Here is a 14,302-nt window from a genome sequence, read left to right as displayed (position 1 = left end):
AGAGATTCTGTTGTTCTTATCTGAGTTTTTACTGACCTCTCTGCTGCTGGAGAACTGTGCTGTCTTTGCTGTTATTTAAAGCTATTAACTAGCAAGTGTTTCTCTTCCCAGAAGCAACCCAGGAGCAACTTTTCTTAACACTCTCACAGTGTTTGTAAAACTGCAAAAAAGCATGCTTGGGTAATACATTATGAAATAAATGCAGAAAATAAGACACAGTCTCTTAATGTGATTTACTTGCTGCTTCATCTGGTTTTGTCATGAGTATAGCTGCAAGCAACAGGGGTGAGCTCAGCCTTCAAGGGATTGTCAAACAAGCAGATTCAAGAACGTAGGGGACTTTCACAAGGAGTGGACTGAGGCTGGAGTCAGTGGATCAAGAGCCACCACACAGACGGGTCGAGGAAATAGACTATGCCTGTTTTTAATGAAGTGCCGCCTAAGGGCACAAAGATCACAAGCATCCAGTTTTGACCTTCAGCCTTGTCTCTTGTACACAGAGATTTCTCCAGATCCTCTGAATCTTTTGACAATATTATGGACTGAAGATTCAGCATATTTCAAGTTGTTGCAATTTTACATTAAGGAACATTTTTCTGAAATGGTTCCGCTTTTGTTAGACACAGTTCTTTACAGATTGGTGAACCTCTGCACATCGTTACTTCCGAGAAACTTCCTATCTGAAATGCCCCTTTTATACCCAGTCATGTTACTGATCTGTTGCTTATTGACCTAATTAGTTGCTAAAATGCTCCTCCAGTTTAGTACCACTTACTTTTCCAGCCTTTTGTTGCAGTGTCCCTACTTTTTTGGGATGTGTTGCTATCATCAAATTCAAAGTGAGCTAATATTTTTCATGAAATGGTCAACAGAAATCCAATTTTGATTCATCTGGCAACAGAACAGTTTTCCATTTTGCCTCAGTCCATTTTAAAGGAGCAGCATTTCTGGAAAGTGTTCACATCAGGCTTCTTCTCTGCCTGATACAGCTTTAACATGCACCTGTACATGCCACAGTGAACTGTGTTGCTGCCATTAAACTCAAAATTAGCTAATGCTTTCGTTAAGTGGTCATATTTCCCAGTTTCATCATCTGATATGTTGTTTATGAGTTTGTGAGATGTAAAAATCCTTGCATCCTGTTTTTCCTTACATTTCACAGTGCCCCAACTTTTTTGGCATAGAGGTTGTAGGCTAGTTAGTGTTCCCACTGAAACCCTCTGGGCTCTGTAAATTATTTTTAGCATGCTAGCTTGTAGTATTAGCAGTAGCATGATAGAGTTGCTCATAGTTGGAGGTAATGCTTGGTTTCTAATAGTTTATGTTTGGTTCCTTGGCTGATGAATTGGCAAGAAATGATCCACGTATGTATTGCAAATGTCAAGGATGATACAATTATCAATTTGAGAATCTCATACAGAGCAAACATGGTGTTATGAATTGACTAAATGAACCATGAAAGTTGGTACAGAATGTTAAGGTGCATTAAGAAGACAAAGTGAAGCAGTGATAAAGCAATGAAACCTCCACAACTTCTCTTGAATGTATGCATGCAGAGTTGATAGAGGAAACTTTAAAGTTGTGTGCTCATTCTGGCAGGTGTCTGACATCCAGGTGGTCTAACATCTGCTGTATTTGTCTGTGTGTTTGTTGCAGATTTCATCCATAAGATTACCGTGCAGGCGTCACCGGGTCTGGAGAAGAGGCGAAACTCTCCTGATCTGGGTTCAGGCTCATCACCCTCCTTCGGCCCACGTTTCCGTGCAATCCAACGTGAGTGAAATGATTTTTCCCTTGGATGATCATATGACTATTCACAGGTAGAAGGATGCACAGAGGGAAGTATGTGTAGTACTGAACGTATATTTACAGCGCCAAAAGGCGAGGGAGGTTTTATTTTGCATGCTCACATTTTCTGTGTTGCAACATTACTTCTCTTGGTTTTCAAATGTCTCCCCTTTCATGTGCTACCAACCACCCACTCGTCTTTTTTGTCTTCTACAGTTTCCCTGTGGGCCCCCTCTCTCACTCTCTTTCTCTCCCCCTCCCTGCCTTACTGCTTTCTCTCTCACACACGCCCTTTTCCCTTTAACACAGTCTGTTCCAGTCCAAATATTATCTGACTTCCTCTCAGCAGCTCAGCACTTCTCAGCAGCGTTTTTCCACTGCAGCTCCCACTCTGCCTGCAGTCTCCTCAGTGCTGCAGCGGGGGGCACCGTTGAGCTGTATTTTCCAGGCTGAATCAGTCCCCAGTTTTATATGCATGTAGTGGCTACAGTGCGGTTTGCTGAATTAAAAATAAGCAGGGAGGAATTCATTGCTCCAGGAGAAAGGGTTGAGAGGGGTTGCAGCAGCGGCAAAGATTTACAATACTCTTCAGCTTGTCGGGCTCTTAGACAAACGCCCTGAGATTGTTTCCCTTTGGAGGGAAATTGTAGCCTGTAGGTCATGGGGCGTCTTAATAAAACCCAAGAGGAAATTTGTGGTGTAGCAACAGGCCATGAAAGAGATTTTTTAAAACAATTACCAGTGGGTGTCGACATAAAAGCTCAAATTGCGGTGAAACATTTATCGGTTAAAGTGGTGAGTAAATCCGAAACATCTGCCAGCTTCATTTACTCGTCAAATAGAGGGCTGGTTTTCTCTCACTTCTTAATGACTTTCCTTAATGGCAATCACTAAGCCATGAGCGTGTCTGCCATTAAATTCTGTTTAGTGGATATTTATGTTTGCCCTCTCACTACCATGCAGAGATTTGTTGCTGGAGCTTCCCAACCTTATTTGTCTAGATGACTGGAAGCTGATGTGGTTGACCACACACAGAGCAGTTCAGATTGAGCCCTTCTACAAAATGATCATGTTAGAAGTAATTGATCTCCATGTGCTTTAATGTACAGGGGATGTAACAGCAGTCAAGCGTGTACCACCATGTTGAATTTACAGTTTGGTTCAATTTCAGTTCAACAGGATAAAAGCAACAAAAACTGTGCAATCCCTGTTTCTAGGTCTGTCTGATTTATTTAGAACTGACAGTAGTTCAAGTTAGAGTTTGTTTTATCTGCTGTTATTCAGAACTTGCTGTGATATTTCAACAGGCTTGATTAAACATGAAACAAAAAAGAAAGGAAATAAAACCCTCTTAAATGTCAAAATGGAAACAGATTACTACAAAGTAATTTCAATTAAAAAAAAAATATGTTATGTAATAAGTGACTGCATACATTTTCTCCCCTTTCAAGTCAGTATTTAGTAGATACACCTTTGCCTGTAATCACAGCACTGAGTCTATATGGATAGGTCTTAATCAGGCTTTCACATCAATAGCCTGTTGCACCATTCGTACGTAAGTTCTGCCTTAAGTTATGGTGTGAAGTCCACACTAACCCCTACGCTGAAACTAGTTAAGTTCTAACTTAAGTTGTGTCATTGTTTATCTGCACCATAGAGATGTAAGGTTAATCCTAACTAGTAGAGATTTATGTCTGAACTAACTAAAATATTGTCACAGATATGACATTTTCTCTTACTTAATCCAATCACTGAAAAGCATTTTTTAACCCAGTGTTTGCTACAGATGCTAAAAGCTAAAAATAACGTATGCTAACTGCCGTTAATCCTCAAACAGCTCAGTGTGGATGAAAAATATGGCAAGGCATTTTGAATATGCGAGTATTGAAGCCTAAACTTAGAGCCAGTATAGAGTAACAACACTGATATCAAGTGGTAAAATGGCAAATAACACAAGATAATTTTATAGTAGACGACAGAAATGATCTCTGCTCATGGAAAACAGTAGTGTTACTGGTCATGGAGAAGGCAGTGTGGGCACCAGTAAAATCCTCAACTCCTTGTCATCCTCTGGGTTATCCTGTCTCTCAGAGCTAACACCATGACAGCCATATTCTTTACACCTAGCAGGTGTGAGATTTAAGTAATAAATTCAGCCTACATTCAAACTATTCTGACTGGTGCTACACCTTAAATGTCAGGAGAACGTAAACTCCGTTGTAAGTAAGAACTTGTGTTCAAATTATGTTTGAAGTTACGTACAGCTGGTGCAACCCATAGCTGGACTCTGCAGTTTTACTCCATTCTTCTTTGCAAAATTGCTCAAACTTTCAGGTTGCACTGGGATTGACATTAACAGCCCTTTTCAAGTCCAGCCACAAACTGTCTTTTTGATTAGGTCTAAGCTTTGACTTGGCCACTCGACAACATTCACTGTTGTCTTTAAACCATTACTATGTAGCTTTCTCTGTATACTTCAGGTTATTAGTAAGACTGAGAAAGACTGTCCTCCAGGATTTTCCAGTATTTTGCTGCATTAATTTTACCCTCTACCTCTATAAGCCTTCCCTTCCTGGCCACTGAGAAGCATCCCCACAGCATGATGCTGCCACTACTGTGCTTCACAATGGGGATGATGTACTTGAGGTGATGTGCAGTGTTTGGCGTCTTCTCTGATGTCCAAAAATCCCTGTTTTGGTATTATCAGATCAAAGAACTTATCCCCACATGCCACAACCCACATGCCTTTTGGTGAACTCTAGTCAAGTTGAATCTGATTTTTCTTCCGCGGTGGTTTTCTCTTTGCCATAATACTTTAACCGGTGAAGAACCCAGGCAACAGTTGTTGTATGCAGAGTCCGTCCCATCTCAGCTGCTGAAGCTTGTAACTCCCTTAGAATAGTCATAGGTGTCTTGGTGGCTTCTCTCACTAGTCTCCTTCTTTCACAGTCTCTTAGTTTGTAAGGCAGATCTAGGCAGATTTACACATGTGCCATATTAGGACCACTCTGAGATGTGCAGTCATTGGAAGATCACTTGTCAATTCAAATTTCACAGGAGGTCTGTCTGTTATTGCTTTGTTGTTTAAGTTGTAGAAGTGGAGTCACAAGAATCATAACCTTTGTTTGGCATGATAATTATACACAGCAGGTGTGTGAATAATCATGATAATCAGGGGGGTGGTCTGCCTGTTAGGGTGTGAAAGAAGGGCGAGAAGAGCATGGAAGCTGATAATCTGGTAGTTGTCTTACATCTAGGCTTCATTCAAAATGTCTGAAGCTCACGTTGGCGCCTCCTTAGGCAAGATGACGCCAACGACCTCCTATACCACCTTTGCCCAGGGCCGGCCCAGGATTGATGTACCAGTCAGGCTCTGATCAGCATGTCAGCATCGTCAGTGTGAGCCTTTTTGCTTTCTGACAGTGATATTTAGCTCAAAGCTCCGCTGTGCATAAATATAGCCTCGAAGAGCCTGAGCCTGGACTGTTTTTACTCTATTTTAAAGTAATTTAATGTCACCTTGCTTATTAATTCCTGTCAAATTTCTACATTTTCTCCTCACTGTCAAGAAGGATATAAAGTCAAAATTAAGGATATAAAGCCAAATGCAGGGACAAAGAGCAGTAGAGCACATTGTTATATGTAACAAACATCATCACAATGAAGACATAACAATAAAACATGCTGTCATTACTCTGGACACGAAGAAAATGTGTTAGCGAAAAGAACAGACAGAGCAGGGTTATTTTTGATCACGATAAAAATGCAATTCAGACACAGTCGTCCGATTTCTGTGCCTGCTATGAAAACACTCTGGTGGTGAGTGAAGGCTTTACACACCAGATGTAGTTTTATTATTACTATTATTATTGTTGTGGGATTATTTTCCATCCAATTAATTTTTAACCTGTTAGCCAGTCAATACAGGCCTTCACAGAAGCAGTGCAATTTTACTAAGCGAATTCGCAGCTTATATTTATTCAGACCATGATCAACTTTCCAAAAGTTCTCTTCTGATAAGCACATGACTGACCAATTAAAATCCGATGTCCATGAAGTGTCAAAGCTAAAAGCAAGTCCTTTCAAAAGCCAGCTGTGTAGAAGAGAGAATTCATCTTAGATTGCAAGCAAACTCCTGCATATTATCTAAGTTGCAAACATGCATTAGCCAGTATTATGCACTAAAATGTTGCTGATGTATGTGTGCAGTTTAGACAGTGTGCAGGAATTTACTTGCAATGTGTGATGCCTTAAAAACAGTCAAGTTCCCTTTATTTTGCAAAAAGGACCTTTATTTTGGTTGCAGTGGCAAAAAAAGTAGGAATTAGTTTTGTTTGAAGTCCACAGCTCTCATACTGGAGTTTGACATTCTGGTGTAGTTACAGCCTAATTACAGAGAAAAAGACCAAAAATAAAACCTGCCCATTCAATAGCATGCTTATGTTTTCATATTTCTGGAGCTGGAGTAAAGTCTTAGTTTTAAAGTCTCCTCATTTACAGCCTGTTCTATCTTCATTTGGGGAATATGTAAGGTGTTATGCTGAGCAGCTCCTCATGTCTTTTTTAAGGGTGTGACAGTCTGCATGTTCAAAGGTGTTGTGGCAGCACGCCCAGAATTTGCATACAACGTGTGAAAGAATACTAACACAACACTCACACAGTCAGCATTAACAGTTGGTGATGGGAGTGTCCAGATGGGAGTTTGAATGCAGGAGTCAGACTGAAGTTTGTGTATGGCAGGTGAAGCTTCAACTTTTAATAGCTCCTGAACTCTGTCTCATATTTATCCCCGACTGACTTTGGCTGCTTCTTCTCACATTTTTGTGCTCTGTGAACCATTTTTGGGGTCTCTGATAGACTACATCAACATTTGAATTCTCTGTCTCTTCAAAGTGAGGCAGGTTTACATTACCTGAAAACTACAGAAAAACTGAAACATGAAGGTAAACTTCAAGTTTTGACCACTTTAGACCCTAAAGCTAGCAAGGAGCTATTGTCATATCACTAAAATCAGAAAAATCACGTTCAGTGCTACTTTGGTGGTGTTTACATCAGATACAGTAGTAAAAAATCCTTCTCGTTACACCGCTGCCAGGGTGAAAGACTACAAAGTACTGAGGCTTCTGACTGCTCTATGCCATAGAGAAGTTTACCATTTCAGTTTCCACCTATTAATGTTTTTATTTTGAATTATAGAAAATTGTTCTTCAACTGGATGCACTAACTGATGAGAAAACCTTCTAATCCTGACAACTAATATTGTGTTAACCTGATCAGAATTTGACTACCTCAAACTAACATTACAGCCACTGAACACTGGCTGAAAGTCAGTTCCTCAGCAGCTGTCATATGATGAAAACATGCATGGTTCTGAGGATATGGAGAGTTAAAACACAAGGTGCTGCAGCACACTGTCACTGGCAGCTGCTTCTGCCCTATGTTCTTTTTGCCCTCCAGGCCTCCACACAGGTCACGTGACTGAAAGCTATGAATAGGCTGTTTGCAATCCCATGATCCAGAATGTCCACTGAGCGTCAGGAAGTGGGGTACAGCCAATAGGAATGAAAAGGAATGGGGGAAAGTTAGTACTTAACAATTGTAAATAGATCTGTACGCTGCTATTATCATCAGATATCATCAAATTTCTACATGGAATGAGTACCATTCCTACTCTTTACAAAATAGTGACTACACCACAGTTTGACAGAATTACCTGGTGTGGAGGCGACCAGTATCACAAATTACTCAGTCCTGCAGACTTCCTAGCATCTAGCGTCAAGTCTTGTACTGAGCTAAGAAGCTAGCTGAGCACCTTTAACATAAAAACAATCCTCATTTTGATGCAAAAATGCTTTTAATTAATACAGTGATGTACTAGCAACCAAATAAACCTTGTGGGGTGAGTGACCGAGTGATAATTTGCACTTCATGACTGCATAATGGCTCTTTGATGTTAGCTAGCTTCCACTTAAGTGCCAGTTTCCTTTCTTCCATCCTTTGACGTTATTTAATCCCAATTTAAAAAGACAAACTGATATCAAACGAAGAGCCATCTGTAATCCAAGCAACCAGCTACTGAGCTGAGCCTAATGATCTGGATCTCCTAAAAGAGATAGATTTCCAGTCAGAACGAGTGAGACTGGAGGTTGAGGAGACAGACCCCTGCTGCCGTTTCTCTGTGACTGTTTGAATAGGCTACTTTTCTTTGGTCTAGATATTTCACTACTTTAAGGACAAAAAAAGCAGCTTTAGAGTTAGGAATGTCTATTTTCACACTTTAAAAGCTTGGCATTGTTGTTAACAGCTCAAACATCACCTTTTTGGTAAAGAATCTCTATAGAGAAATCACTACTTGCCCCCCAAGGGGAGCTTTACCCTGCTGTGTGACATCATCTGCAAAAAAAAAAACAACTGTTGTTACCTTTAGTAACAGTGTAGCACCTCACTGCATTTATCAGTTATTTGCTCCCCTCTGGGGTTTCCCTCTGAGATGGTGTTCAGTAGAAGTTTACCCCGGGGTTTGTCTCCTCATAAATTAGTGCATCCAGTTGAACAAAACAGCATTTTATACTGAAAGAGTAAAAATAAATCTGGCTGAAATTTGTAGATGCTAACTAGATCTCATGTTCTCTGTAGATTACAGGAGATGGGAGGCTTTCTTGTCCACCAGGAGCAGTTGCATGAGTGTTTGACATAACGTGAAAGCTATAAATTTGTCTTGATCCCCTGTTGTATCATACATACAATGTTATCCTAGAGAACAGAGCATTCCCAGTAAATATGGTAGTGGTTTGTATTTTGTTTTCCAATTTTGTCCCAGTGAACAGGGAGGTTGTTATCATAATAAGACTTATGAGAGGGTCTAACAATCATGTACTTTGGTAGATTTTTCCAACCATTCTCCCTCTGTTGCTGATTTACTAGAGTCAGATTTCTAACCAGCATTCTTTTCCCACACACTTTCAGTCTAGTATAAATGAAAGTGGAGGATTTTTATAGGACACAGACAGGTGTTTATCGGCGTTTGGCTTCTAAATCCCTGGGGCTGACCCCCATATCAACCCTAAAGTCAGTAAGTTTTGGTTGGAGCTGCAGAAAATCAAATTGGTACTGAGTCTATGCCATCCGCCCCTGGCTTTAAATCCTCCTCCTCTCGGCGGTCTCGTGGTGTAAACACAAACATCCCCCCTGCCCAGGGCTCGGAGCTTAAAGTCCGGGCACTAACTGAGCTAACTGAGCTAACGGCAAAATGTAAACAATCTGTCCATCAGGAAGCTTTAGAAGCAGAGAGTTCAGACAGAGCAGCCGGGAACATCAGAGAGGAAAACAGAGAAAACATTAAAGATAAATATATTCCAGTTTCACAACTGCAGTAAATAACGTCATGAAGTTGTGTTTTTCGTGCAGTAATCAGCGAGGTCAGGCCCCCAAAAACACTCAGATGAAGTTCACTTACCCTGAACAAGACCAAGCAAGCGTGGCTGGAGGATGACTTTTGTCTTGTAGCTTCCACAGTAATTATATTACAGTTTAATTTCTTTATGGTAATGCAACAAATTGAGTTAAGTTAATCAATAAATATCAGGCCAAACAGGGTGGTTTATCAAGGAATGGCACAAACATGCTCTGCAGCCGAGCTCCAAAAATGCAGGAATAACAGAGGTGAAGAAGTGCAAAGAAGTTTCATGAATTCTGGCTGCAGCAAGAGTCAGTTAAAGGTCGTTGTGTTGGAGATGATTGCAGAGCGGCGTCGATTTATTGGTGAAACCTGCCTTTTAAAAATGCTCACCTCATTAGAGTTCAGCCGAGCAGCATGCATACTGATGTCGTGCCAGCTGATTTTAAATTCACCCCTTTTTCTCTTTCTTTTCTCTCTGCAGTCAGTCCCAGTGACAACAGCAGGACGTTTGGCCTGAGCTCACTTTGGCCCCTGGAGGCTCCCTCTCTAAAACAAGCCAATGGAGACCTGAGGTTGGGCCCCCACTGGAGGCCCCAGAGCCCGAAGAGTCCGAAAAGTCCAAAAGTCCTGCGTCTAAGTCCCCAGGAAAGCAGGTAAATAAGGCTTCTCTTCTTTTACAGTCCAATAAAGATTTTGCTTGTACAGTATTTATTTACCGATTTAAATTAGGGCCTTTCCAGCTTAATGCATTTACTAGAATGCTTTTTTATTGCATTGATGACAAGCTAATTTATCCTTTTTTTTGACAAAATAGCAACATAGTTGAGCTTTATTAGCAAAGTAGTTGGATAATGCTCACTGGAGTGTCTTCCTGCTTTCACAGTGAGAGAAAATATGGACACTAATGCTCCTTTAAATATCTAATTTAAGTTTAACCCTCTGGTTTCACTTCAGTTTTCTCACGTTAGGGTCAACAGGGATAAAAATGTCCACCTCTATTTACATTCATACTTTTATATATATATTTTTTTGGTGTTACATCTTTTAAATCAACTGTAGTCCTGATCAAAAATACAAAATCCTTCAACATTTTCAGGATTTAAACCCTTTAAAGGAAACCAACATGACATGGTAAAAACCAATTTCTTTGACAACTGTGAAAAACGTTTGAGAAAGGCTGGTCTGAATGATTGTTAATGTGCAAAAAAGAAACACTTTTTCATCCAAAGAATAAGAAAAAGAGATATGAGTGGGCAACAGCACACAAAAATTGGACCTATAATGACTGGAAACAAGTTCTCTGGACCAATGAAAGCAAATTTGAATTATTTGATTCAAATCTCAGAGTCTATTGTCCGCAGACAAACTGGTAAACGCCTTAAATCACTATGGTAACTCCCACAGTAAAGCATGGAGGTGTAAGTGCCATAGCACGGGGATGTTTTACAGGTGATAGAGTTAGAGATTTGTTTGAAGCTAAGGGTATCATGAAAAAGTAACTGTCTATTTCATCCTCCAGCATCATGCAGTTCCATCTGGACTAAGACTTGTGTGTCAGAAGTTTGTTTTGCAGCAAGATAATGACCAATAGTATTCTTCCAAACCCTGTCAGGTTTAGCTAGACAAAAAAGAAAAGGAAGGTGCTCTTCCAAAGATGGTTTGGCCCCCTCAGTCTCTAGACTGTGTGGGACGAATTGGATCGATCAGTCAGAAAAGTGCATCCCATGAATCAGCAGTCTCTTACTGATGAACTCAAGGAATCTTGGAATAAGATTCCTGGCACATACCTTTTAAAATTCTTACCAGATGAATGCCTCGTATATGCCATGCTGCTGTTAAAGCCAGAGCAGGTTACACTGAAGAAAGCAAGTCTAAGTGTATAATAATCATGTTTATTTTGTTGCAAAGTATACCAATAAAACTATGATCTTTTTTTGTAAAAAATTTGATCTTGCTTCCAAACCTTTGGCCTCTAGTGTATATGTTAACAGTGTTAAACACTTAGAAACTGTCTCATGCCTCTGTGTCATGGTTTCAGACCAGAAAGTGTGTGGTTTAACTGGTGCAGGTAGCCTAGCAGATATATCCATGCCTCATGGACAGGAACTGCTGACCTGCTGAAGTGGGTGGCCCAGGTTTAAATCTGGCCTGTGGCTTCCTGTCATTCTGCACTTTATCTCTCCTGAGTGTCAGGCTTTTTCCACTTTCTTGTCTCTCTAATAAAAGGCAAAGGACAAACATTCATTTGGGCTCATGTCCATTAAATTCCTGAATAACAGGTAACATAAGATAGGTCAAGTGTTTTAACTTATTTCTTAAAGCTTTAACTGCACTTGTTAATTGGACATATTTCCAACAAGGTTTATGGACAGGAGAAATTTCCTGCTTTCACTTCTGAATTTGAGCTGAATCCAACATCTGTGTAATCAGCCACTTTAGAAACTGCACTTCTGCTCAGTTCCCCTCATTGGAGTGGCTCCTTACCCCTAAAATACACCAGATACGTGTTCGGTCCGTCTCTGCTCCAGCACGGTAACAGAGCAGACAGGTTTTAGTTTTAGTCAATGAGATAGCTCCCTGCGCATAAATTCAGCATGGAGCAGATCGAACGGGCAGGAGGTGTCGCCGAAACCAAATTAAAATATCCGGTTAAATTTCAAAATAAAATACCCCATGTTGACGCGAGATTTATGCCAGACTGTATTTCCTGTCACTACATCAACAAAAAGTCTTAATGGGGCGTAGCAGAGCCCGTATTCATGTCAGAGGAGCAAAAAGATTTAAGACATTTATTTATAAAGCATTACTGAGTAGAGCCAGAAAAATCTAGGCTATATGAAAGAAAAAACAGAGACACCTGAAGTTCATACTACCCCTGCAGTTCAGAACAATGGCTTCAAGTGTGTTTATTATGTTTTATGGCACTTCAGTAGGTCCTACTCGCACAGCCAGGTGTGATTTTGTAACTACCACGAAACTCCTCGGTCTCACGAGTCTAGCAGTCCAGTGGTGCTGCTCCGTGCTGCACTGCAAACGCAGTTAGTGGGAGTTAACGGACAGCGGGGCATGCAGTCAAACTGCAGTGCATCCGTGCTGGAGCGGAGCTGATCTGGTGTATTTTAGGGGTTAGAGTGTGTCAGGGGGTCAGAATGTCACTGCTGCCAGAAGGGGTTTATGTACACCAGTGTTTGCTTAAACTTTGACTCAAAATGTTTGTTGACTACCAAGAACAACCAGAATAAGACTTGAAGTAGATCTCTGATGATAAAAACTCAGACTAAAAGTAAGTTTAGTTTTCATCAAGGTGACTAACATGTTAGTGCTGGAATCTAAGGACTAAGAATAAGACTGATTTTAGAACAGCCAACACTAACCCCAATGAACATCTTACATTGTTTAAATAATTGAATCATTTGATCCATGATTTAGATTTTTCTTCTCTTTCAGTCTGTCGATGAGGGCCAAGCTCCTGGAAACAGACAGCAATGAGAACGGAGAATCCAAGGACGACTTCGAGGAGTACAGACCCTCCACGCCAACCCCTCCCTCTTCTCAGAACGGTATCCACTTCACTTCATCAGCAGTTTAACTGCTAGCTGCATATCCTCCATTAGCAGCTGTTAAGATTCACACTGACATGAGTGTGAATTATAAATAAAAGCTAAATGAATAATGAACGCCTCGTCTCTTTCTCTGTCTTCTAAAAACATTTCCCTCTCTCTGCAGGCTCGTCTGTGAAGGACAGCCTGCGGCTTCCTCTACCTCAGCGAGACTCCAGCAGCGAGGAGGGGGGCTACTCCCCGGCTGGCTCCCCCAGGCCTGAGAGGGGCTCCCTGGGTGGGCTGGTGAAGAGCACCCACCGTGCCTTGCTGAGCAGTGGCTACCTCCTGGCCTCTGTAGGACTCGGACGCTGCCTGGACATTCCCCCACGGGTGCCTCCTAGAACTAACCCCTCTTCTTTAGGGGACCGCACCCCTTCTGAACCGGAGATCTCCCCCCCTAAGCCCCTCATGTCTGATCCCCCAGTAGTGGACGATCTCATCACTTTCTCCACCTCGGAGCAGCTCCCCAGACCGCTCTTGGATTTACTGAAGCCCCTCCCTTTGACGCCACCTCCGCCCAACCCCAGAGAAAGGAGCGGCCAACGCACACCGCAGATGCCACAAAGTCCACAGACCCCCAGGACCCCCAAGCAGGGCAGAGCCAGCCCAGGGGAGTTGACCCTGAGTTCTCATTCGTCTAACGGGGAGTTGGGCTGTGAGGCCTGGGAGCACCGAACCGACAGGAGAAGGAGGTCCAGCCAAGGCCTGCACGCCTCACAGCTTGGTCAGTCTGAATCCGTTTTTCTAAATGTTAAAGGGTCAATACACCAATTTTAAAGGTCAGAGTCACTTAATGGGAAACCAGGAGAATGTGCACGCTTTAAAAAACAAAGCTGGGTCACTGGCTCTCTGAAATAGGGTGTTTTTACCAGGCAGTGTGGGCTAAGCTACATATTTTCACCTGGTAGAGCTGAAGTTGTTGGTCGCTTTAGCTTACCCTACCCTAATGGTGACAACATTACAGGGAGCTAGTTGTTTTGTAAGCACGAGGTTCTTGTAAGTAGTAATTATAGTATCCACAGGTGATGCAGGTTAGTGACCCCCCCCCCCCCCCCATTTTTATTAGTAAAGTACAGGCAAGTGATACAAAAACAGTACCAAAACATGGCATGAGCTTGGATTAAAAAAACTTACAGTATAGCCACAACAAACAATGTTTACATTTAGAATTAAACTAAATGAAAGAGAGCCCTCTTAGTTTTGATCCAAAATCCATCCATTATTTTGGTAAGGCTATTAGAACATGAAACACTTTAATTTTGAAGAAAATGCAAGTGAAGAGTTGTATTAAATCCCATAATTAGGGCTGTTTTCTTTCCCTTTTCTCTCACATTGATTGCTACATTATTAGTGATTTATTTTTGTCTTATCAGTGTTGCCTCCTTAAACGGCCCCATGTAAGACGGTGTGCCAGTGGAAAGTGCTGAAAAGCTTTTTAATGTAGCTCTTTTCCTCTGAAAATCAGCTAATATGATATATTAATATATTAATATAGCTAATATAGCTAATATAT

General features: G+C 41.3%; 1 protein-coding gene across 1 annotated transcript in view; it reads left to right on the top strand.

Annotated features, from left to right (window-relative positions):
• The window catches only part of LOC121504066 (mitogen-activated protein kinase kinase kinase 11), a 103,934-nt gene that overhangs the window by 70,789 nt on the left and 18,843 nt on the right, over window positions 1–14,302 (top strand). The window contains exons 6-9 of the mRNA XM_041778658.1: window positions 1,657–1,773; window positions 9,669–9,840; window positions 12,635–12,747; window positions 12,914–13,513. Of these exons, the coding sequence (XP_041634592.1) occupies window positions 1,657–1,773; window positions 9,669–9,840; window positions 12,635–12,747; window positions 12,914–13,513 (1,002 nt within the window). The remainder of the gene's footprint in view (window positions 1–1,656; window positions 1,774–9,668; window positions 9,841–12,634; window positions 12,748–12,913; window positions 13,514–14,302) is intronic.

Source organism: Cheilinus undulatus, linkage group 22 (genome assembly GCF_018320785.1).
Source record: "Cheilinus undulatus linkage group 22, ASM1832078v1, whole genome shotgun sequence".
Lineage (NCBI taxonomy): Eukaryota > Metazoa > Chordata > Actinopteri > Labriformes > Labridae > Cheilinus > Cheilinus undulatus.
This window is presented reverse-complemented; position numbering and strand designations above follow the sequence as displayed.